Consider the following 25,610-nt stretch of genomic DNA (forward strand, 5'->3'; position numbering starts at 1 on the left):
AACTCTGTAAAAAATACAAACACATGGAGACTAAACAACACAGTACTAATTAACCAAGAGATCACTGAAGAAATCAAAGAGGAAATCAAAAAATACCTAGAAATAAATGACAATGAAAACACAACAACCCAAAACCTATGGAATGCAGCAAAAGCAGTTCTAAGAGGGAAGTTTATAGCAATACAATCCTACCTCAAGAAACAAGAAACATCTCAAATAAACAACCTAACCTTACACCTAAAGCAATTAGAGAAAGAAGAACAAAAAACCCCCAAAGTTAGCAGAAGGAATGAAATCATAAAGATCATATCAGAAATAAATGAAAAAGAAGTGAAGGAAACGATAGCAAATGTCAATAAAACTAAAAGCTGGTTCTTTGAGAAGGTAAACGAAATTGATAAACCATTAGCCAGACTCATCAAGAAAAAAAGGAAGAAGACTCAAATTAATAGAATTAGAAATGAAAAAGGAGAAGTGACAACTGACACTGCAGAAATACAAAGGATCATGAGAGATTACTACAAACAACTATATGCCAATAAAATGGACAACCTGCAAGAAATGGATGAATTCTTAAAAAAGCACAACCTTCTGCAACTGAACCAGGAAGAAATAGAAAATACAAACAGACCAATCACAAGCACTGAAATTGAAACTGTGATTAAAAATCTTCCAACAAACAAAAGCCCAGGACCAGATGGCTTCACAGGCGAATTCTATCAAACATTTAGAGAAGAGCTAACACCTATTCTTCTCAAACTCTTCCAAAATATACCAGAGGGAGGAGCACTCCCAAACTCATTCTACGAGGCCACCATCACCCTGATACCAAAACCAGACAAAGATGCCACAAAGAAAGAAAACTAGAAGCCAATACCAATGATGAACATAGGTGTAAAAATCCTAACCAAAATACTAGCAAACAGAATCCAACAGCACATTAAAAGGATCATACACAATGATCAAGTGGGGTTTATCCCAGGACTGCAAGGATTCTTCAATATAAGTAAATCAATCAGTGTGATAAGCCATATTAAAAAACTGAACTATAAAAACCATATGATCATCTCAATAGATGCAGAAAAATCTTTTGACAAAATTCAGCACCCATTTATGATAAAACCTCCAGCAAGTAGGCATAGAGGGAACTTACCTCAACATAATAGAGGCAATATATGACAAAACCACAGCCAACATTGTTCTCAATGGTGAAAAACTGAAACCATTTCCTCTAAGATTAGGAACAAGACAAGGTTGTCCACTCGCACCACTAGTATTCAACATAGTTTTGGAAGTTTAGCCACAGCAATCAGAGAAGAAAAAGAAATAAAAGGAATCCAAATTGGAAAAGAAGAATTAAAGCTGTCACTGTTTGCAGATGACATGATACTATACGTAGAGAATTCTAAAGATGCTACCAAAAAACTACTAGAGCTAATCAATGAATTTGGAAAAGTAGCAGGATACAAAATTAATGCACAGAAATCTCTGGCATTCCTATACACTAATGATGAAAAATCTGAAAGAGAAATTAAGGAAACGCTCCCATTTACCATTGCAACAAAAAGAATAAAATACCCAGGAATAAACCTACCTAAGGAGACAAAAGACCTGTATGCAGAAAACTATAAGACACTGATGAAAGAAATTAAAGACAATACAAACAGATGGAGAGATATACCATTTTCTTGGATTGGAAGGATCAACATTGTAAAAATTACTATATTCCCCAAAGCAATCTACAGATTCAGTGCAATCCCTATCAAACTACCAATGGCATTTTTCACAGGACTAGAAAAATTTTTTTCACAATTTCTTTGTAAACACAAAAGACCTTGAATAGCCAAAGCAATCTCGAGAAAGAAAAACGGAGTTGGAGGAATCAGGCTCCTGGACTTCAGACTATACTACAAAGCTACAGTAATCAAGACAGTATGGTACTGGCACAAAAACAGAAATATAGGTCAATGGAACAGGATAGAAAGTGCAGAGATAAACCCATGCACATATGGTCACTTTATTTTTGATAAAGGAGGCAAGAATATACAATGGAGAAGAGACAGCCTCTTCAATAAGTGGTGCATGGAAAACTGGACAGCTGCATGTAAAAGAATGAAATTAGAACACTCCCTAACACCATACACAAAAATAAACTCAATATGGATTAAAGACCTAAATGTAAGGACAGACACTATAAAACTCTTAGAGGAAATCATAGGCAGAACATTCTATGACATAAATCACAGCAAGATCCTTTTTGACCCACCTCCTAGAAAAATGGAAATAAAAGCAAAAATAAACAAATGGGACCTAATGAAACATCAAAGGTTTTGCACAGCAAAGGAAACCATAAACAAGACAAAAAGACAACCCTCAGAATGGGAGAAAATATTTGCAAATGAAGCAACTGACAAAGGATTAATCTCCAAAATTTATAAGCAGCTCATGCAGCTCAATATCAAAAAAGCAAACAACCCAATCCATAAATGGGCAAAAGACCTAAATAGACATTTCTCCAAAGAAGATATACAGATTGCCAACCAATACATGAAAGGATGCTCAACATCACTAATCATTAGAGAAATGCAAATCAAAATTACAATGAGGTATCACCACACACAGGTCAGAATGGCCATCATCAAAAAATCTAAAAACAATAAATACGGGAGAGGGTGTGGAGAAAAGGGAACCCTCTTGCACTTTTGGTGGGAGTGTAAATTGATACAACCACTATGCAGAACAGTGTGGATGTTCCTTAAAAAACGAAAAATAGAGCTACCATAAGACCCAGCAATTCCACCACTGGGTGTATACCCTGAGAAAACCATAATTCAAAAAAGTCATGTACCACAATATTCATTGCAGCACTATTTACAATAGCCAGGACATGAAGCAACCTAAGTGTCCATCGACAGATGAATGGATAAAGAAGATGTGGCACATATATACAATGGAATATTACTCAGCCATAAAAAGAAATGAAATTGAGTTGTTTTTAGTGAGGTGGATGGACCTAGAGCCTGTCATACAGAGTGAAGTAAGTCAGAAAAAGAAAAACATGTACTGTATGCTAACATACATATGGAATCTAAAAAAAAAAAAAAGAAATTGCTTCTGAAGAACCTAGGAGCAGGACAGAAATAAAGACACAGATGTAGAGAATGGACTTGAGGACATATGGAGGGGGAAGGGTAAGCTGGGACAAAGTGAGAGAGTGGCATTGACATATATACACTACCAAATGTAAAATAGATAGCTAGTGAGAAACAGCCATGTAGCACAGGGAGATCAGCTCGGTGCTTTGTGTCCACCTAGAGGTGGGATAGGGAGGGTGGGAGGGAGATGCAAGAGGGAGGAGATATGGGGATATATGTGTATGTATAGCTGATTCACTTTTTTATAAAGCAGAAACTAACACACCATTGTAAAGCAATTATACTCCAATAAAGATGTCAAAATAAATAAATAAAAGACACAGGTTCATATGCCACCTCTATCACTTTCGAGGCACAAGGCTCTGGGTCAATTATGCAAACTCTGCTTTTTTCAGTTTCCTGTTAAATATGTGTCGAGTTGTGCTTTGACCTTGCAGGGATGTGGTGGGGGTTATTGACAGTAAATAAGTACACTGTACGGTGCACAGGGTATGCTGGGAAATAAAATGCTAGTTGCTTTTGTAAAGGGGAGAATGCAACAGCCTGTTTGCTAGTATAGTTAGTTGGGACATTAGTTTCCTCTTCTAGACTGTAAACAGAATTTGTCTAATTCTTCTTTAAGCTCAATCTCTGCCCTTCTTCATGCCAGTACACACATGGGAGCAGCCCCCAGAATGTTAGAATGAATGAACAAATGAACGAATGAATGAGAATATCCCAGCCCTCATTGCCTGTTAAAGCGTCCCACCAAGTGCTGGAGCTATTGACGCCCACCCTTTACTTTAAAACAGCTCTGGGCAGAAGTCACCAAGTGAGTCTGAGTTTCAGACAACCCCAGACAAACCCTCCTGCTTCTCTGATTCAAGGGTCCTGATCCCACCTGCTGCCTGTTCCTGCCCTCTGAGAGAAGCCCATCGGGAGCTACAGAAGAATCTGAGGAGGATGACAGTTTGAATTCACAGGCCGTTCTGAGGTTTTTGTTGGCAATGAAGAGTTGGGAGTTTTCACCCCAATTTTTTTCTTTCTTATTTCTGCAGTATATTGGAAAAGGTTCCAGCCAAGAGAGCTATTGCTTTCTCCTTGCCTAGATCTTAAATCTTTGTTCAAAGACAGCTTGTTTTCATTGAAAATGTTCAGTCAGTCTCTTCACTCCTGTCACCCATGTCTCATTTCTTGACTCCAGCAGGGCCAGTGCAGTAACTAATCTGGAGTGAGGCTCTCAGGGCTTAGGAAATATGTAATACTATTGGAAAGAGAAAGAGGGTTGTCCCTGACAATTCCCACCTTTAAAACGCTGTCTTTTAAACAGAGCTTGCTAAAATGATCAGCACCCCACTGCGGGACATTTTACTGCAACAGCCCAACTCCTCCACCTTGTAGAGCCCAGGAGTATCGAGTACCAAGGAGATCTCCTAGGCTTGCTTCCAGTCTGGGAGAGTCTGGCGTCCACTGCAGGTCAGGAGGAAGGGTTCAGGCTTCCCTCTGGCCCCATTCATGCACTTACTTAGTCAGCGCCCACGTGTTAGTGACATACCTCACCACCGTAATCCTGTGAGGCAGCCATTGTTATTCACATTTTACAGGTGAGGAAATGAGGGCTCAGGGAGATGGGAAAAGCTCTGCAGGGCCACGCTGTGTCTCAGTTCTCCTCTGCTGCGTAACAAATCTCCCCCAAACTTAGTGTTTAAAACCACAGCTATTCTCTCTTGTTTTCTGTGGGTCAGAAATTTGGGAAGGGCTCCCCTGAGTACTCTTAGCTTGGCATCTCTGACGCAGTGACAGTGAGACAGTGGCTGGAGCTGGAGCTGGAGCAGTAGTGTGCTGGAGGAGCTGCTGCGGGCTGGCCAGGAATCTCTCTCTAAAGTAATCTCTCCACAAAGTCTCAGGGCCTCTCCCTGCAGCCCCTCCATGGGCTAGTTTGGGCTTCCTCACAGCATGCTGGCCTCAGGGCAGTCAGACAGCATGCCTGGAAGTTCAGGGCCCCAGCTGGAACATTCGAGCAGGAAAGGTGCAAGTTATATCTGTTTTTCTGGCCTCTCCTCAGAAGTCCCACACTGTCACTTCTGCCATTCCTCTGGTGGCAAGTGAGTCACAAAGCCCACTCAGCTTCAGAGAGAGGGGATACCGATGCCACCTCTCAGTGGAGGGAGTGTCAAGGTCACATCATAGAATAAGAGGTGAGATGGGAGACATTGTTGCAGACATCTTTGGAAAGTACAATCTGCCCCACACAGCACGTGGCCGAGCCAGGATTCGGAATCGGATTAGGTACATTTGATTCCAAAACTTCTACTACAATCTTTCAGCCCTGTCCACAGGAACCTCTCCCTTCCTCTGTGCCCCTGTTGCTCTTACTGTTTTGTTTGTTTGTTTTTGGCTGCACTGGGTCTTCGTTGCTGCGTGCGGGCTTTCTCTAGTTGTGGTGAGCGGAGGCTACTCTTCGTTGTGGCACATGGGCTTCTCATTGCGGTGGCTTCTCTTGTTGCAGAGCACAGGCTCTAGGTGCACGGGATCAGTAGTTGTGGCACGTGGACTTCAGTAGTTGTGGCTCACGGACTCTAGAGCGCAGGCTCAGTAGTTGTAGCGCACGGGCTTAGTTGCTCCACAGCATGTGGGATCTTCCCGGACCAGGGCTCGAACCCGTGTCTCCTGCATTGGCAGGTGGACTCTTAACCACTGTGCCACCAGGGAAGCCCTGCAGCTCTTACTGTTGACACACGCAATGGTGATTTGGTCACCCCAAGCCAGCTAGAGCCTGGCTAGGTTGAAGCAGCCAGCCACTTCTGCAGGCCCTGGTGGCGAGACTGCCTCAAGGTCTGCTGGTCAGAGAGCCCATGCCTGACACCAGCTTGTGAACTTTTTAAAGGAGGGGACAGAGAAGGTCGGTCACAACCAGAGGAAGAAAGCAGGTGGCAGCCCCAGAGCACAGCAAGCCTGCGGCACGTCTCACTGTCTTAAACAACTCGTCTGGCATTTCTCCTTCTCCCACCAGGCACTGGCCTGGGATGACTCAGCCCTTGACAGAAAAGGTGCTTTCAAGTTGGGAAACAGCCCAGAGTGGTGGAAAGCTCACGGTTCTGGAGTCAGACACTCCCAAATTGGAGTCTTGACTCTACCATTTCCAGTTATATAGCTTTGGACAAGTTTCTTAACCTCCCAGAGCAAAGGGGAGATAAAAATGCCTTCCTCCCTGGGTTTTTTAAAATGCATATGTAAGCAAAGCGCCCGTGTGATGCCAGGCATTACATAAATGCTGGTGTTCACGTCCTGGGCCACATCCAACCCCAGCTTGGAGACATCTTGAAGAGAGTGGTGAGAACTCACTCAACTGTCCACAGATGCTAGCCCACCTCCATGAGCCTGGGTAGAATGGTGGCTGAGTGGTACCCAGTGAAGGGGCAACTAAACTGAGGTGTCTGGAAGCTGAGAAGGAGTCTGCCCTGTAAGGCCTGTGGGCAGAGGGGAGAGTGGTCTGGGAAGATGGAATGGAATGGACAAAGGTCTGGAGGTAGAAGAAGTTCAGTATCACTGGAGCGTGAAGGTCGAGGGGTGGAAGGTGGGAGGCAACAAACACAAAGCTGAGACCTAACTACAAAGGACCCGGTAGATCAAGTTCCAAAATTTGAACCTTACAGGCAACTGGGAGCCACTAAAGTGTTTTACTCAGCTGGGTAGCGTCGTCAGATCTGCGTTTTAGAATAACTACCCTCCCACCGCACCCCCACTAGCAAAGTTATAGAAAATGGAGTAGAGGCAGGCACTCTTATGGCAGGAAGGCCATTAGGACAGGATGACAGCAATTCAAGGAAAAGATGGTGCTGGCCTTTTCTAGGGGAACAGCAGGGACCTGGAGAAAAGTGGAGAAACCAAAGAGATAGGAGGTCCCTTGGGTAAGAGTTGGTGATGGCTTGGACGTTCAGAGCTGAGAGATATGAGATAAAAGATAAGTGCTTTGAATGAAGTCAGTTCAGAAGCCACGGAAGTAGGGGGCAAGGGCACCAATCATAGACCTGGGAGAGGAGTACTGTGGGAGGCTTTACTAAAGAGACATCACCTAACTGGAGAATTGATAGTTAAAACTTAGCCAAAGGGAAGGGGAAGGCGCTTCAGGGAGAGGAGACAGCTCACGTGAAGCCCCAGAGTTATAGATAATAATAGATAATACATAGAGCATGTGCTCCATGTTGTTGAATAGATCATTGCTGTGCTAATTTATACTAAAATGTTAATGGTCAATATGGAATTGACCCTTTTCCCCTCCCCAGGGAGTTTGTACTTTAACAGGTCAAGAACGCTTACCCTAAGGATTCGTAATTGGTGGATTTCAAGGTGGAACGGGGATACTGTTTAGGGTGAGAGGGTTTTATCATTGTCCCCAAGGTTACCAAAGTAGGTGACTAATCCCCGGGGTCAAGTAGGCCCTGGTCTATATGCAACAAAGGGTCTCTTGCCCTCGAGTCTTGCTTATCTGCCTCCACCCCAAGCCACCTGAAGGCAGACCATGGAAGCCCAGTGATTCCCAAAGGGGTGCAGTAGGTTCTAAAAGCTCTGAACACAGGCTTCGGGGTAAGACTACCTAGACCCATATCCTGGCTCCTCTCCTTCCCAGTTCTGTGACCTTGGGCAAATTATTGGACTTCTCCACATCTCAGTTTCCTCATCTGGAAAATGAGGAAAATAATAGTATCTATCAATAATATTTAAGGTTTCGTGAAAATCAAAAAAGACAGTCCATACAACACTTAGAAGAGTGAGTGGTGATACTGTTTTGTGACTGTTCTCACTTTTCTTACTAGTCCAGAGTTGCTCCTTAACACCCACCCTTGCAGATATGAAGCTGGGGCGGAACGTGGCGAGAACGTTTTTGGATTATTACCGGCTGAACCCCATGGTGGAGAAAGTGACGATCCCCATGCCAAGGCTGCGGTAAGTGCTGAGCAGAGCAGCAGGGCCTTGCGTCCTGCTTAACTGGCTTCTTGCTAGGGGCAGCTTCGCTTAGCCTCTCTCTGTCCCTCGGTTTCCCATCTGTGTCACGGGAAAGATGATTGGCCCTGCCACAGAGAGTGTACGGAGCAGAAGGGCTTAACAGCACATTTCCTGAGTTGAAGTATAATTATGGGGTCAGACAGTGAGGGGTTGGTCACATTTCTGGGTCTAACATGGGAACCGACAGGGATGGAAGTTGCTGGGAGGCTGAGTCCAGCCACTGTTCCAAGCTAGTCTGGGTGTTTCCATATGCTACTTCATCTGATAGCTCCTATGTCATCTAGGCTCATAAGGTCTCTGATCCTTCAATTTCCTCATCTGTAAAGTGGGGACAGTGGTGCTCACTTAGAAGATTATTAAGAGATGTGTGTTAGAGCACCCTGCACAGTGCCAGGCACGTATGTACCCCGAGCACATGAGAGTCCCCTTCTATCAAGATGCAAAGCCTCAGGGCTGAGAAGACACATCCCTTAGAAGTTTCCCCTCAGGTCCTCTGCTGGGGCCAAGTTCTTGAGCTGGTGAAGAAAGAAGGTTAGGAGATGAGTGTCCTTCCTGAGGGCTGGACCAGAGCCCAGAGTGCTGGATATTCCCATGACTGCTGGCGGTGAGCCCAGTGAGCATTTGGTCAGTGACACCCAGTGGCATCTGGAATGTGCTGGCCCCGTCCTACCTCTTGACCTCATCTCCTACTCTCCTAGTGGTCCAGCTTCCTTGAAGGACATGACGACATCCAACTTACTGCTCCTGCCAAACCAGTCTTCCCACTGACCTTGCCCATGACCTTGCCCAAATGCTTTGCTGTCTCAGGGCTTTTGCCCTGATGCACCTTCCTCCCTACCTGTTATTAACAAAACACAGTGTTAATCACTACTATTTATTGAGCAAAGTACTTTTTGTATATGGTCTTATTCAGTCCTCCTAGACAATTTATTCCTCATATTACAAATGCGGAAAAGGAAGCTCAGAAAGGTGACGAGAATTGCCTGAGGTCAAAGATATTTTGGCAGAGGCAGAATTTGATCCTAGGCGTTTATGATTCTAAAGCTGGACTGAAGTCCAGCTAAGCTCCACCTCAGTGTGGGTTCAAATTCTGTCTCAAGCTCATGCTAGCTTGTGAGATATTAGGCAAGCTTCCTGGCCTCATGAAACCTTTCTCCTCCTACCTAAAGTGGGCGTAATAAGGATGGTTTTAAAAATTAGATACAAGCGTGCTGTAGTGCCTGGCCGCCAGTAGGTGTTCAATAAATGTTTCCATCTCCTCTGGCTTCTGGGGTGCAGTCCCAGATTTCCAGACAGCTCGTCACAGCCTGGGGCAAGTCCCTGGTCTTCTCTGGTTGGGCTGGATGATCTTTCAGGACCCACGTCCCATCAGGCTGGGAGTCCCACCTCTTGAATCCCAGCTCCACAAGGAATCTGCAACACAATGTACTCTGACTCATACTTTGTCTCAGGTTGTTCCCCCCGATCCTGGTGGATTAGTCTTCAGAAGGAGCATCTGTGTTTCTTCTCTGTGCTCCCACAGTGCCTAGGCTGTACTGAGCATGCGTGCATGTTACATCCCTTCATTCACTCATTTAGGGAAAACGACACTTTGTGCCAAGTGTCTGGGCAGAGGGGGTGCTTGAACGAGTAAATGATTAAGGCGTGACCCCGACGTTGAAGAGCTCACCTCTAGAGAATGGTGCTCAATTCATCCTTAGAAGTCATTGGTTATGTTCTTAAAAATTTAAAGCTCTGTAAAACTCAAAAGAATTGTTAGAATCTCATTTACAAGTTAATTTGGGGATTGTCTCTTTCAGGTCCTCTGTCAGCCTGAATAAAATTATCCGGACCCTTTCCCACTTTGTTCTTGAATGTTGCATTGTCAGTAAAATGGTGCTGACACCCAGGGAGAGTAGCCATCATCATGATGCAGATGAGGTGTTGAGACCCAGGGAGCAGACAGGATTGGTCACAGCCATGGCTGGAGCCAGGCCCCACCATCCCCAGCCTGGTGTTCTCAGCATCAGTTAGTGAAGAGTTCTTTGAGATGGGGGAGGCAGGACCCTGAAACTGGGTCTAAAGCATTCAGGGGAGTTCGGGGCCCTGCTCATGGGACCTCATTTCCCTGAGCTTTGCAGCCCTCGTTAGAGAAGAGCTGGAGAGCTCATTCCTCAAAGTTCATAGCCTTGAGGACTTGTGGTAAATGCGCCCACCCTTCGCCTAAGAAAAACAAAATAAAAACTCTCTCCATCCCCACATCTCTACCTCATCAAACTATGAATATGTCTTAGCTCTCAACTGGTCAGCAGTTCTTGAAGAAATGAATCTCAGGAGGATACAAGGCTCTGATGTGGGACTTGAATACTTCCCAATTTTTGTATTATTTTCCACCCAAGTATCAAATAACATACATGAAAGAGCAGTTCTGCTTTTAAAGGAAAATTGTATGTTTTGACTCAAAATTAATCTTTGTTTTCTCTCATGTCTACGGATAATTATACTGTGTCAGTTTCCACCCACGTGCTGGAAGGAGCCTGTCAGCATCTCTGGGTGCTGTACCACCCTTTGGGGAAGGTCCCTGGGGAGGCCAGGATGTGGGCCTGAGAGTGCAGGCTCAGGGACATGGCGTTGATGACCAGAGCTGAGACCCCGCGCTTATCTCGACCACAGTGACACAGAATGCCCCAGCGAGGTGCATACAAAGTAGACAGGGGAAATGAGCAGGCCAGGTTATCCTCTGTGCGGCGACAGAGCATGAGCACGGAGGGTGGGCCTCTAAGTGTAAGGTGGCCTCAGGCTCAGTGCCGGTGGGCTGCCTCCACGCTGGGGTTTGGGTATGTGTGCGGGGCGTGGGAGTGGGAATCATCAGCTCTGCATCACACTGGAGCCCACCACGTGGCAGGCCCTGCAGTGAATGCTGGGGGAACGTAGATAACCTTTGCCCATCAGGAGCTCAGATTCACAGAGGAGAAAGCATGTACACATGCAAAGATAGCAAACAGTACTGAGCAATGTGTAAATGTGCTCAGTTACCTATCAGATTGTGCCCTCTTTCAAAACACCGTCCATGGCTTCCCATTTCAGTTCATCTTCTGGCTGTTCAAGGCCCTGGCCTACATTTAAAACTTCATGTGCAGCCTCCTAGCACACACCTTTCCCTTGTGAGCACCTTCTCCACCCCACCTGCTTTCTACCACTTTATACCCCAGTCAGCAAGTCATACTTCCATGTTCATCCTTTTCCTTCTTTCTGGAATGTTCTCCCTTACTGTCTGTAGATGACAAATGCCGACTTATCTTTCAAAGCCCAGTCCAGACATCATACCTCTGTGTTTTTGTCCTTGCTCTCCACCTGAGGTAGAGCTCCTTCCTCTCTGCTGGATCCCGAACTGATTTTGCACACACGTGTGCATGGTACGTCCCATAACGTATTGTCACAGCATCTTTGCATGCTGTGACATCTTTGCATGTCTGGCTCCTCCACTAGATGGGCTGCTCCTTGAGGAATTATTTTATCACTCCTGTATCCTTAGTGCCAGGTGCAGAGCCTAGCCGGGTATAGGTCCTAAATAAGCCCTAAGTGTATGAATTATAAAATGGTAGAACTGAAGAAGCCCCTAAGAATCATCTACTTCAACCCCTTCTTGTTATAGTGAAAAGTGAGACCCAATCAGAAATTACTCTCCCACACCATCTGGCAAACATTCGGCAGCCAGCAGGAGTATCCCAGGAGGGCTTCATGGACAAAGTGGGGCTTGAACTTGGTTTCAAAGGACATGTAGAATTCCAATGGATGAAACAGAAAGAGGAGAGAGGGCATTCCAGGTTGAGGGAAAGGTTGTAAAAGGCAGGGAGCCGAACCTGAAAAGACACTTTCTAAGGCAATGACAGGCCAGGATGTTTAGGGCAATAGAGGTGATACAGATGGGACTAAACATTCATTCAATTCATCAAACAACCTTCAAGCATCTACTCCATACCACTCAGGAATTGTAGAGCAAAATCAAATGCATCCAACCCACAGTCCCGTGAGAAAAATAGCTGGGCAAAAACTCCCTAGAAAGTGGTGTACTAAGAGATTAGGCACAAAGTGCTGCAGAGGCCTCTGGAAGAGAGAGGCTTACTTTCTGGGGAGTCAGCTTCCCAAAGGAGGTGAGTCTGGAGGGCACGATGGGAAAAGGAGCATCTCTGTGGGGCCCAGGTGTGAGATGCTTGCCTACCAGTGCCTCTCTCTGTGCCCCCATCTTGAGCTGCAGGTGCTCTTTGGCTCTGTAATGGCCCCAGAGTCATTCTGCACGTTCACACTCCTCCCCAGCCACTGCACACCCTCTCCTCACGCACACCATCTGCCTGGGGCTGCCCCACCTGTGATCATACCTGGGCTTCACCCGCAAAGAAACAAACCCATCTTATTTCCCATGCTTCCTTTGGGTGTGAGGACCCGCACTCTCAGTGACATATGAATGACACCTTGTAATTGGCAAAACTCTTCCCCAACCCCATTTACCAGAGCCTATGATGCAGGAAGGACATGGGCTCTACTATTTTAGAAATGAAGAAACAGAGGCTAGAGGAAAAAGGGACTTCTTCAAGATCACGTCGCCTGTAAACAACATTCCAGCATATGTTCCAGGCTGTTGATGGGTACTAAGATCTAGGTGTACCTCACCCATGCTAGATGGCCTTCCTATGTTAGCAAGGTCCCTCATGAGTGTGGAATTTTAGACAGTGAGGCTTCCTGGTAGAGGAGCTACATTAGGGCAAGGTGTCCCTTTTGTGTGCTGCCACCTGTTCTGTCTTTACCTTATTCATGACTCATCGGCAATGAAGGAAAATGATACTCCAGGGTCAGAGCATCATGGGTTATAAGAAGTCACATCTTGAATCCTAAATCAAACAGCCCAAGAGATTCCCATATTTGTGGCATTACCATTTTCTTCCATGCATTATAGTTCTTTATTATTTTGTGTAATTATTTTGTATAACTGTCTCCTCTACTAAACTGTAAGCAGCCTGAGGACAGCATCAACGTCTGACTCAACTTTGTCATCTCCAGAGTACAGTGGACCATACCTAGCACCTAGCACCTAGCACCATGCCTTTGTAAGTTATAGTAGGCAAAGGAAGATGCTAGGTGAGTTTATTCATATTATCTCATTTAACCTCACACCACCCTCCAAGATTGGAATATTTTATCCTCGTTTTGTAAATGAAAGTCAGAGAAGTTAAACAACTTGCTCAAGGTCGTCCCTCTCATATATGGCTGACCAGAGAATTCAGTTCAGTTCTTTCTGGATTGGCTAATCTTTCCGCTGCAAATAAATCTTAACCCAATGCTTGAATGAATGGCACATCAGTTTGTCACTCAACAACATAACACACAAACAAGGCCCCGTATGAGGAAAAATGCAAACTGGATAAACTGGGTCCCTGCCTATCAGAAGCTCATAGCCTAGTGTGTGAGCAGAACAGACAGTGAATAATTGCTGAAGAGTAGTGTTAAAGGTATTGCATTGGGTGCTGGGTGCTGGGATACAGAGATGAACTAGACACATCTCTGCCTTCAGAGAGCCCCCAAGATTGTAGGGGAAACAGACCCACCATGAAATGCCATAATTAGGCTATACTGAGAAATATAAAGGGAACTCTGGAGCCCATGATGGTTATGAAGGGAATGAGCTCCCTGGATCTGCCAAGCTGCAATTCATCTATGGGTTCATGCCCATCCCGTTGTGAAATGGATAGAATGAGTTAGAATCAAGTTGGAAGTGTGGAAGACTTGTAACTATAGGACAGTTAGGTTTTCTCCAGAACCAGAATGATACAACGTATCCATCCATTCATCTAACAGTTATTCCATTGAGTCATGCTGCCTGCTTTGAACCAGGCCCTGGGCTGGGTTCCTGGGATGCAGAGAAGAGGAAGTCAAGGCCACTGCTCCTAGGAGGTCACAGTCCAGTGGGGGGAGATAGACATGCACACAAATGATTGCAGTACAGCGTGTATATGTGCTGTCTTTCTTCTCTCTTTCTGTTATCTCCCCCTTTACAGGAAAGAACGCCCCCCCTACAAGCACCCACTCCTGCGGGGCCCAGCCAGCAGCCACCCCAACAGCAAAGGGGGCAAGAAGAGCTCAGTGAACCACAAAGACCCTTCAAACTCTTTTTAAGGACGTGGAGTCCGGGGAGGTCTTGTGGTGGCAGGAGCATGCATTTTCTGCTGGGGCATGAAATTAATCACCCTTCTCTAGTTTCCAAGATAATGGCTGTGAGATAATGTATAAGCTAGTGAAAGGGAAGGGAAAACATGAGAAATTTCATCATCGATTTTCCCTTTTACCAGTGGAAAATCAATTGTGAGCCTTCACCTTCAGGCTTAAGAACAAAATAGGAGATTCAAACCAGATGAGTACAGATGCTATTTTCCACAACATAGAGACCCTCACAGGAAGAGAAAACCCACACGTCCCTTCTCAGGTCACTGCTTTCCAGCCCCTTTACTGTTCTAAGTTGTGCCGTTACTACAGATGTTTACCTTTTAGACTAGGCTACAGTTTTCGCTTTTAGAAGTGCGGTGTCCACATTTGCTGACCCAGAACAATAACAACAACACGTACAACGCGAAGACAAATGCACTGTTGGGAACAATGGGACAGAATTTTTGAGATCACGATGGTCTTAGACATACGGTTAATTTATGAGCTGCATGCTCCCTGACTCCCCTAAACCCCAGCATGCAACTTCAGAAAACTGCTCTGAGCGCTATGTCCCAATGACCTGGGTCGTTTCATTGAAACTTTAGCTCCTAAAACAAAAAGTAATAGACACACATTCCAAAAGGTCTCTCATGGTTAAGATCTCTAGATCTTGGTGTCTGAGATCAAACCTGACCACTGAAGACAAGGACATGGAAAATCTGCAACAGGGGGGAGGAGGCAGACCGCCAGGGACAGGAGATGCAAAAGACAAAAGGATGCACTCTGAGGCAGGTGGGGATGACAAAGTAAAACAACAGCAGGGGCAATTCCCAAGGTGGACCAAGCTCAAAATTGTGCATTTTTCTACGGAGTAAAGTGCCTTTCATGATGAATGGGTCCAGGGGAGTCGGCTCCCTGCCTGTCTGTGAAGCAGCAGGCTGAGTCACCATGACAGCCTGCTAATTAAAATGACCTCCCGGAAATAAGGATTAGGAGATAGGGAGAGAAAGAGAGGCTCAAGGGAGGGAGGGCCTTTAGCACAAAGCTTCAGTTTAGCATTCTTTTGTTTTGGGTTGGAGATTTTCAAACTTTGTTGCAAAAATTGAGAGCAAAGCTTATGCTCCCTTTGCTTATTGCTTTTCAGAAATGAAAACAAAGAACCGTATGTTAGTCGGCTACAAATGTTGTGTTGTATATACAGCTTCTCCCCTGGGTTCTTGTTGCCCAGAAGAACACAAATAAAGTGCTTTCTGCAGCTCCTCTGTTCCTCTGGGTGTTCTTGGCACCTTTCCTTCTAGGTCTCTCACTCCCTCAAGAACCAGCTGGTTGACCCAATTCGGTGTAACGCTCACTTTGCTGTCAGGGACTCTGTCATGAAGATAAGGAAGAACAGTCAAGGCTTGACTTTCCAGCAGCTCGTGCAGCAGAGTCCTGGGGAGTTTATTTGAATGCAACCGTCTCAGCACGAGCCAACAGTGTGTCAGAGCTTTCAGAAATGAGAGCATCTCTTGAGATGGCATAAATAGAGACAGATCGCATAAAATCAGAGGTGATAGTCCAGATCTACTTTTCCCTGGTCAGACTGCTTCCATAATGTGACCATATTTAGGCCCCCCCTTTTTTTCTTTTCTTTTCTTTTTTTTTTTTTTTTTTTTGCGGTACGCGGGCCTCTCACTGTTGTGGCCTCTCCCGTTGCGGAGCACAGGCTCCGGATGCGCAGGCCCAGCAGCCATGGCTCACGGGCCCAGGCACTCCGCGGCATGTGGGATCTTCCCGGACCGGGGCACGAACCCGTGTCCCCTGCATCGGCAGGCGGACTCTCAACCACTGCGCCACCAGGGAAGCCCTAGGCCCTCCTTTATTTTTGGTGCTAAGGTGGATCATTTTATAGATTTATACTGCATATTAAATAATGACATAGTACATTTCCAATTTACATTTTACTGGGAGTGAACTGATATCCATTTTAGCAAATCTTCATTGACATAAAAAATCATTTATTTTCATCAACTTTTTATCAATAGAATATCCTCAGTTACAGACCCACTTTTTAAAAACTGTGTTGATTAATTAGATCACAGGCTTTATAAGCTCAGGCATGCTAGTGGAGCCAGGCAGCTCTGGGTTCTAATGCTGCATTCAAACCTTGGTTCTGTCTCTTAATACCTGTGTGATCTTGGGTAAGTTATTTAACCTCTCCGAATCTTAGTTTCCTGTAAGATGGTGATAATTATGTCTACCTCATTACAGTAGTTATGTGGGTTTGATGAACTTAGGTGTGGGGAATGTCAGCAAATGTGCTCAATAAATGATAGCTGTTATTGGGAGTGTGGCCAGGATGGTGAGGGGTCTGCAAATCATTTCCCATTGGAAACGGATGAGAAGACTGGAGCTGTTTATCCCTGAGATGAAAAATAAGAGGGAGCAGGGGTAGGAAAGCAAGATCGCAATCTCTAAAAAGTTGAAGAAAACATCTTGGACATTCTCTTTGTCCAAAAAAGCAAACTTGTTCTATGTTGCCAAAAGTAAGAACCAAATCTAGGGAGGTAGTCTCAGTAAGACAAATTTCAGCTCAAACGTGAGGAAAACCTTCTAGGGAATAGAGTTGTCGACCATTGGATGGGCTCCGTTGAGAGACACTGAGTTCCCCAACAGTAGAGGTATGCAAGCAGAATCTGACTGAGCATCTGGAGGAACTCTAGGGGGATGCTGGATGCTCCGTGGCATCACCTCCTATTCTATAACTCTGAAGAGAAATGGCATGAGATGGGACTCACATTCCTGATGTCAGACAATGGAGTGTACAGTACAAAAAGTCACATTTAACACTAAACAAGTGACATTAAATGTCTCTGAATTACAGAATATGGACCTGCTAACATTCAGCAATCCTTATGAGGGAAAAATACATGGATATAAGGCAGACTGTAGGATGTGTTTGCAAAAGGGATGTCTGTATCTCCACACTGGTTGCCAGTGGACTTCCCTGTGGCCTCAGCCTGATCTGCAGCTCCCTAGCTTTCTTAGGCCAGGTTATATCTAATGGTCTCAGGTTAGAGGGGAAGAGTTTCAGCACTGAGATGGAGGACAGCACCAAGCCGGCAGGTGAACTGGCTAGAAGCTACCAGCCCACCCAGCCCCAGCAGGGGGCGCTGTAGCCTCTCTTCTTGTCTGCTCTCTTCCTTCTCAGGATAGAGCCGCAGTGGGTAGAACCGGCTACCAAACCAGTGTACTAAGGAGAGTGAGATGATTATGCAAAAAGGAGGGGAGGAGAGGGAAGGGACACGCTGGGCCTCTACCTGGCTCTCACACAAATCTCCATAAACAGTGCCAGTTTTGCTCTGCATGAGTCCACAGGCTCAGAGACAGCTGTGGCAGAGAAGCCACAAGCCGGAGGCCACCCAGATGCTTCGTGCTGAAGCCCACAGTAGAGGCTGGGTCACCTGCCTCTGACGATGTTTGCTTTGCTGCTGCTGCTTCTGCCGCAGCAGGAGGAGGCCTTCAGCTACTCTCCCAGTTGCCTCTGAATGGGGGAGGGGCACAGGATGAGCTTTTGTCCTTTCACTGTAATTCAATGACACGCCTGAAACTTGCCTAAGAGGCCCCCGACTCATTTTCCTAAGTAGTGAGTGCAGTGCCAAGCATGGAAATCTGGAGTGATTAACATTTGTAGAGCATCAATTCAATTCATAAATATTTTTGAACATTTACTGTGTGCCAGGCATCGTGCCAGGTGCCTTTACATCCATTGCCGCATTTGATACTCCCAACGGCTTCTTGTGATAAGTGTCATTTTCTCATTTCTCAGGTGAGACAATGAAGACCCCTAAAGGTAAAATATTTTGTTTGTATTCATGTGGCTAGTGAGATCCTGGATTCAAACCCAGCTCCCTTCCCACTACCCTACATGGGACCTTCTCTGTTAGTTTCCAGGTAAAATCAGGCCCAAACAGGAAAAAGATCAGGCCAAATCCTTTCATCATGTATTGCAGAGTTTAGCTAGTTATACTTGATCCAAATCCTAGAGGAATTTCTAGGTTTTCACCTCCTTTCTCTTGGACCCTCTCTTCATGTGTCATGGTTGCTTCTAACAGTTGCTCACTGACGTAACCCTGCTCTGACCCAGTCTGGCAGCTAGGTATATGAAAAAGCTGAATCAGAGATTGAATTTTGAAGAAATAAAGGTACAAGAGCAAACATTCAACAGTTGCTCTCCGCACTAATGGAGCTCACACAGACAAAAGAATGGCATGTCATGGTACGTGTACCTTGCAATAAATCAATATTCTATTAAACTGTACTGATGCCATTTAAAAAAAAAAAAGCAGAAAGTAAGTTTCCAGGCTGGGTGTATGTTCAAGATTTCAGGAACTTGTTAGCACCTGCTGATGAAACCCTACCTTCTTCCCATCTCTCATTCCCACACACCTATCTGAGTCCCTACTGGGCACTCCAACAGCGTAGGGTTTCATTTATCACTTGACATGCAAAAGCTTCTAGATCTTCCAGGATTCCTGGAAGCTCAGCAAGGTAGTTGTTACCGGGCCCATCCCGGCACCTTCTGGGTTACTGACCCCGGGAAGCTAATCTAGTTCAAGTGTTGTATCATTCCCTCCTCAGTGTGTGAGCTGAGCCCACTGTGTCCCTCAATTTTTGTTCAGATATTTTCTTTGAGTCCTGCCTCCTGAGCACTTTAAGGGCACCAAGATTAGAGGTCGTTTCCCTTATGGCTCAGCTCAGCCACTGGGGTACCAGGACAGACAGAATAGGGGAGACATTATAACATAATAGGGACAGCCTGGGCTAAAAGAGTCAGGTAAACTGAAATGTGAATCCTAGCTCTTCCATTAACTAACTAGCTGTATGGCTTTGGGCAAAGAATTTAACCTCTTTAAGCTTCAGGATCCACATCTGTAAAATGGGAATGATAACACCTACCTCCCACAGTTATTGTGAAAAGTAAATATAATGACATCTATGTACAACACAGTGCCTCTAGTTAGTATTGTATTGTGCACTGAAACATTTGTTAAGAGGGTAGATCTCATGTTAAGTGTTCTTACAACAACAACAAAACAAACAAAAGACAGAAAAAAAACAAGGAAATGTTTGGAGGTGATGGATATGTCTGTTACCTTGACTATGATGATGGCAACATAGGCAGATACCTAATCTGCCTATGACCACACTTGTCAAATTGTAAACATTAAATATATACAGGTTTTTGTAAATCTATTATACCTCAATAAAGCTGTTTTCAAAGTATAATAACATCTCTAAAATACCTGGCATAGAGTAGAACTCTCTCCCCAACCTCCACCTTTAACTTGCCAGGATTGGAAACCCCTTTCCTTGAAGCCAAAGCTTTTCTCACTCCCAAATGAAGTGCAGAGAGAAGTATAAACCGTGCCCCCATGAGGACAGGAATGAGAGACGTATCTAGCAAAATGACAGTCACACAGAGGGATCAGTGTCTTTGTAAGTTGGGGGCTCAGAACAGGTGGGAAGACAGCGCTGGACACAACGTTCTCCTAGACTGAATTGAGGCAGAACTGACAAGACTAAAAAGAGAGGGGCGTAGACGTTCTGCAAGATACCAGTTTTAATAAAATAACAACAAACAAATCTTAGTAAGATGTATAGGAGGCTCTTTCTCTGCTATTTTTGACCCTACAATGTCTCCAGGGTCATCTCTGTGAAGTTATCATACCAATGCAGTCTGCTAGCTGAAACTCAGGAATTCCCTGCAGCACGCTCACCGGTATTAACTCTATGTGCTCTCATCAAACTCAGGGTGCATGCTGGACAGGGCTTATTTTGTAGAAAGAAGAAACTGGTCCCTTGCCCATAGTCCACAGCTCGTAAATAACTAGAACAGGACCTGGGTACACGCTTGACTCTGCCACATCCCACTACCTCTGTGATCAACCCCAAACCTCACCACTAAGCTGACCAATTCAGGAAGTCATTCCTACGACACCTGTTTTAACTCCTTAATGCTTAAAATTCACTTGTTCCCCAAAGACCTCAGGTTTCTTTTTGGCTGCCCCCATGTCAGCCTTAAATCCAAACCTGCTTCTCTCTCTGTCACCAGCTGTCTTGGTTAGCGTCCTCTTTTCCCTGCCTCGTTGCCCAGGCTGGAAACCTTGCCCTTGTCATAATTCCCGTCCCTTCCTCTCTCCACATAGCCGGCCAGTCACCAAGGCTCATTGCTTCTGCCTCTGTGATGCGTCTGCCTTCGAGCAGTATAATGGCATGACTTTGGAGTCAGATAGTCCTGAGTTTTCATGTCAACTCCACCGCTTGTTACTGTTGTTCTTTGAATCATTTAAAGCAGAGTTTACTTTCCTCATCTTTAAAATGGGGACATAATACGTATTGGCAGGATTGTTGTGCATTTTCCTTCCTCTGTCTTGTCCATGCTCTTCCTCCGCTTCACTCCCACCACCACGTCCTGCCTGGGTTGCTAGAACAGCCCCTCCTTGACCTCCCCGCCTTCCGATGCTCTCCTCTAATCTATCCTCCCTCTCTCCAAAGGAGCGCCCACGATCTCTACGAAACGTGACCCCGTGTGTGTGGCACCTCTTTCAAATCAATCGCCCGAGCCAGGAGCTTGGATATCACGCCACTTCTGTGTCTTTCTCGCCTCCCTGCCGGTCAGTTGCCACATCCTGCTGGCCTTGCTTGCTCAGCGTTTCTCATATCCGTCTACCGTCTCCACTCTTCTTAACTAAAGAAAATCCTTCGAGACTTAGCTCAGATATTCCAACTCCACGTCATCCTCCCCTCCCCGGTCGCAGTTGTATTGAATTGCTTCCTTTTCCTGTGTCCCCTAGCACTCTGCTGATTTATCTAGGTATCAATTACTTCACTGAGATGATAGTCACCTCCTTCATTATCATGTCATTTCTGAGAGCAGAAACTAAGTGTTATTCATCTCCATACCTCTCATGGCACCCAACACAGCTCCAGACCTATCAGAGGCACTCAGTTAATGGAGCAGAACAAAAGAATGGACAAAGCTTAAATCCACAATTCCATTCTGAGCTTATCCTAATGGCTGGATCCTAATTACAGATCTATCTTCCCAAAGCACTGACCCCTCTGAGACATTCCACTGCTCAAACTTCATCCATAGCTCCCCCTACCTCCAGAACTAAATTCCAACTCCACATACAAGGCAGCATGCATGGTAGAGGGCTTTGGACTTGCGGTCGGAAGTCCTGGGTGGTCTTCAAGGCTCTGCTCTCAAAGGACAGATGGAGGACATAGATTCATTGGGTTGGCCAAAAAGTTTTTTTGATTTATCATAGCTCCAAAGGATTAAGCTCAGTGAATTTTGCTCAGACTATTTTTATGAAGTAGAATAATGGCAATATAAGGAAAACCCAAACGAACCTTTTGGCCAACCCAATACTTCATCTCCAGTCTTTTCTCGAAGGCCAAATTCACTTTCAGAGCCCAAGGCAATTAGATCATTCTTCTCATAAGGATAAAAACAACTATCGTTGCTGCTTCTGTGGCTACAGCTACTACTTCTACTGCTGCTACTGCTACTACCACCACCACCAGCACTGTCAGCACCACTGCTACTGCTACTGCTGCTACCACTACTACTATTGGTGCCGCTATGGCTACCACTACTATTCTACTACTATTTCTGCTGCTGCTACTGCTGCTTCCACTATCACTATTGGTGCCGATGCTGCTACTGCTACTACTATTATTATTAATCTGCTACTACCACTGCTACCAGTACTATTACTGCTACCGCTATTACTGTTGGTGCTGCTGTTACTACTGCTGCTACTATTACTGCTAATCTTCTACTACGACTACTACTATTACTACTGCTGCTGCTGCAGCTGCTACCCTGCCCCAGCTGAGTGCCTGCTCAGCTCCAGGCCCTGCACTCCGGGTTGCTTTGTTTTCCATGTAATCCTCATAGCAAGCCTATGAAGCAGGTGTTGCTCCCTGAGAAGGAAACAGAAGCTCAGAGAGGTTAAGGAACCTGTCCAAAGTCACACAGCTCCTAAGTAGAGGAGCCTAGTTGTCACCAGACCCCCAGGGCTTACATTCTTTCCATTTTCCCCTCTGCCTTTTTGTGTACAGTCCTAAGATTGACAGAACGATACATAGGTAATGCTGGTTATAAAAAGCCTCTGCCTCAGGGAGCTCACCCGTTCATCTTTGTTCCTGTGTATGACCTCATTTTTGCCTTATTCCCCTGAGCCTGGCTCTAGGCGTTCTCCTCTGCAGCTAGATGTCTGTCCCTGCACGTCCTCCGTGCCTGAGTCTCTGCCTTTGAAACAACTGCTGAGAAACGATTGTCTTACAGGCAGAGCTGGCGCTACCCTTAGAGTTCTAACGACAAGAAGGAGGTTTTGCCAGGAGGTCACGATAGAGTAATGCAGAGGAGGCCTCTGTTAACCTACCTCCTGCATTAAAAAGCAGATGCTAGAGGGAGTTTCCCCACTAAATATCCTACAGACTTCCTCTCTCTCCACTCCAAACCACTTCCTGCCCCCAGGATTCAAATTGTAAAGGGAGAAGGATTTAAAAATGTAGACACTGGGATACAGGCTTCTGCTCCCAGCTCTGATACTGCCTGGCTGTATGACATTAAAAAAAAACACAAAAACCCTTGCCCTGTCTGGAGTTACCCCAGAGCTTCGGCTGGTTTCCGGTTCTTACTCTTTAAAATGGGGACATAATCTTCAACCAACCTACTCTCAAGAGTATTGTGAGGATACAAAGAGAGGATAACTGGGAAAGTACAGTATTTTGACAAGTCTTTCCCAGTATTTTCTCCCCTCTTTCTGAGACCTCATAAAGGTCCCCTACCTGGTCCATGCCTTGCCTTTGACCTGGATTGTTCTGTCGTTAATTCATCCAGCAAAATTTATTAAACACCTGTATTTGCCAGCCACTTCTCATTTCTGTCTGCTGCCCTGGTTTCTACCTGTCCTTCAAGACCCCTCCTCCAGGAAGTCTTCCCTGACCTCCCAGCCCTCAGTGCTAACTCATCCTCTGAGCTTCTAGAGAGCTATTGTCTAAACCTTTCACGGGCCCTTAGCAATGGCTTTGGTATTTCACTTCTCCTGTTTATCAGCTCTATCTTCCCCACTGTACTTTGCCTTGTTCTTGGGGTGAGATGATTAGAGATGGCAAAACCAGTCTTACTCATTGCTCAGGTCCCGGGGCCCAGACAAAGGCCCTGCAGAGAGTAACCATTCACTGAGGATTGGCAGGTATTGCTGCTGCTGCAGCTGCTGACGATGATGATGATGATGGGCACGAAGATGAGATGCCTGCTCCGAGCAGAACATTTCTGCGAGGCTGATGCCCCTCCTTCCATCTTCCCACACCCCCTTCCCTCCGGAAGTTCATAAATAAGGAAAACTCCTTAAATTTCTGGGAAAAGTGGAGCAAACCTAGCTTACAGGCCCATATAGAAAGCTGTCAAACTTTAAGGCTAAGAGCATTCATGGGAGAGAAAAAAAGAAAGGAGGGGGATGGGGAGGGGCTGGGCGACGTAGGAAAGGTAAAGTGACTGTGATGGATGTAAGTGCATGAGTGTGAGTGTGTGTGTGTGTGTGTGTGTGTGTGTGTGTGTACTGGTATATTTGCATTGTGCGTGAGGCTTTTATGAGTATTCTCCTTATATCTGAGTTTGTGACACATGGGTGTGTGTAGCTGTGAATGTATGTTTGCATAACTCAGCATTAGATTATAGATCATTGTCGATTCTAAGCACATTTTTATATTGCCTCCTAGTTTGAGGTCCTGGGCTAAGTTTCTGTTTGAAATTCTATTTAATCTCTTGACATTTTATCCATATTATTGCGTCATCCCCTCTGCCCAGCCTCCCACAGACTGTACCCAGAGGATGTCAGGGCCACCTCTCCTCCTTCCCAGTCCCAGGGAAGGCTGATGCGGGTTCCAGCCAGACCAGTCCCTCAGGGTAAGAAGCTCACCAGCAGCCCCTTTCCTAACCCCATCAGTGGGTGGCCTCGTGTTGACGGCTCCTTCCTGTATCTCAGCCTTCTTCGTGCTTCTGCCTGTTTTCCTCTTTCTCATTCTTCGACTGAAGGTTGAAAACACAACTGTGGCATGGTGTTGGGAAGGGAGAGACTGCTCTCCTTAATACCCCAATTCCTCTCCAAGCTGCTCCTGGAGAACTGAATGGTTCAGAGCCACGATTCCAGAACATTCTCTTCTGTTCAATTTTAGTTGCACTCGCTGAGGGCCTCCTCTAAAGTAGGCTGAGTCCTGGTCGGTGTTTGGAAGTGGAGAGTGCGCCACTGTGAATATACACTTCGTTGCTCCACGGAGCAGCTCCAGGGGCCCTGAGACTTTGACTTTGCTGAAATGCAGACACACAGGATGGGGACTTTCAAATGTTAAGCCTTATTCATTGTGCAGAGCTAAATTCATTCTTTAGCACATTTAGCATCCATTCACTCCTTCTTTTGTTCACTCATTCATTCAGCCTTAAGGAGACCATGTGATTATTAGAAAGAGCGCTAACTCAGAGGCTTGGATTTAAGCCTGATTCAGCTGCTGTCTTCTTCCTTCTGAATCTCAACCTCCCCTGCAGAATGGAATTAAAAAGGAGTGTTCTGCCTAATCCATGGTATTGCTTTAAGGAACTTCAGGGGAAATGGACTTAGTGGGGAGAAGGAACTAACCTTCTCCACATGCATCCATTCTACAACCACACAAGTGGAGGGGGGTGGGGGCAAGGGGACTTGAAATGATCCATCAGAAAGAGCTTGAACCAGAAGCAAAAGTATCTGGAATCAAATCCCAGTCTACTAGCATTTATGCAACTTTAGAAAAGTAAGTCTCCCTCTCCCAACCTCAGTTTGCACATCTATAAAATGAGCCTGTTGAATTAGGCAATCCCTAAAGGCTCCTACAATTCTGCCATTTTGCGAGTTCTAGGACCCCTCCAACCCAGTTGCCCACCCTGAAAGATGATCTCATATCGACCTTGAAAACCATGTCAGGTTTCTAGACCAATGCTTGGGCAGGATGTGTAGGTAGTAAACTTTCACACTCAGCTCAGCAGCACTGGTGGTGAGGCGGGCCTCCCAGAGATTCTTTCTGTCCTCAGACCTGATGCTGAACCAGAGGCCTCTGGAGAGATGAGACCAGCGGGTGGCACGGCGAACCTTGCACACAGAAGGTGCGGTGCTGTGGACTTAATTAACATCACCGTGTAATAGATACCATGGAGTGTGTTTGAGCTGCCGGAGAGGATGAATAAAGCAATGTTTTATCTTAAGT

At 45.6% G+C, this 25,610-nt stretch overlaps 1 protein-coding gene across 2 annotated transcripts in view; it reads left to right on the top strand.

The window, feature by feature from the left end:
- AGBL4 (AGBL carboxypeptidase 4) overlaps positions 1 to 14,174 on the top strand; it is a 1,265,610-nt gene extending 1,251,436 nt beyond the window's left edge. For both annotated transcript variants that reach the window (XM_027108602.1, XM_027108603.1), the window contains exons 11-13: positions 7,985 to 8,081; positions 11,091 to 11,117; position 14,174. In XM_027108602.1, the coding sequence (XP_026964403.1) occupies positions 7,985 to 8,081; positions 11,091 to 11,117; position 14,174 (125 nt within the window). The remainder of the gene's footprint in view (positions 1 to 7,984; positions 8,082 to 11,090; positions 11,118 to 14,173) is intronic.
- The last annotated feature ends 11,436 nt before the right edge of the window (positions 14,175 to 25,610 follow it).

Source organism: Aethalodelphis obliquidens, unplaced genomic scaffold (genome assembly GCF_003676395.1).
Source record: "Aethalodelphis obliquidens isolate GAN/ISIS:26980383/991018 unplaced genomic scaffold, ASM367639v1 scaffold9, whole genome shotgun sequence".
Classification (NCBI taxonomy): Eukaryota; Metazoa; Chordata; class Mammalia; order Artiodactyla; family Delphinidae; genus Aethalodelphis; species Aethalodelphis obliquidens.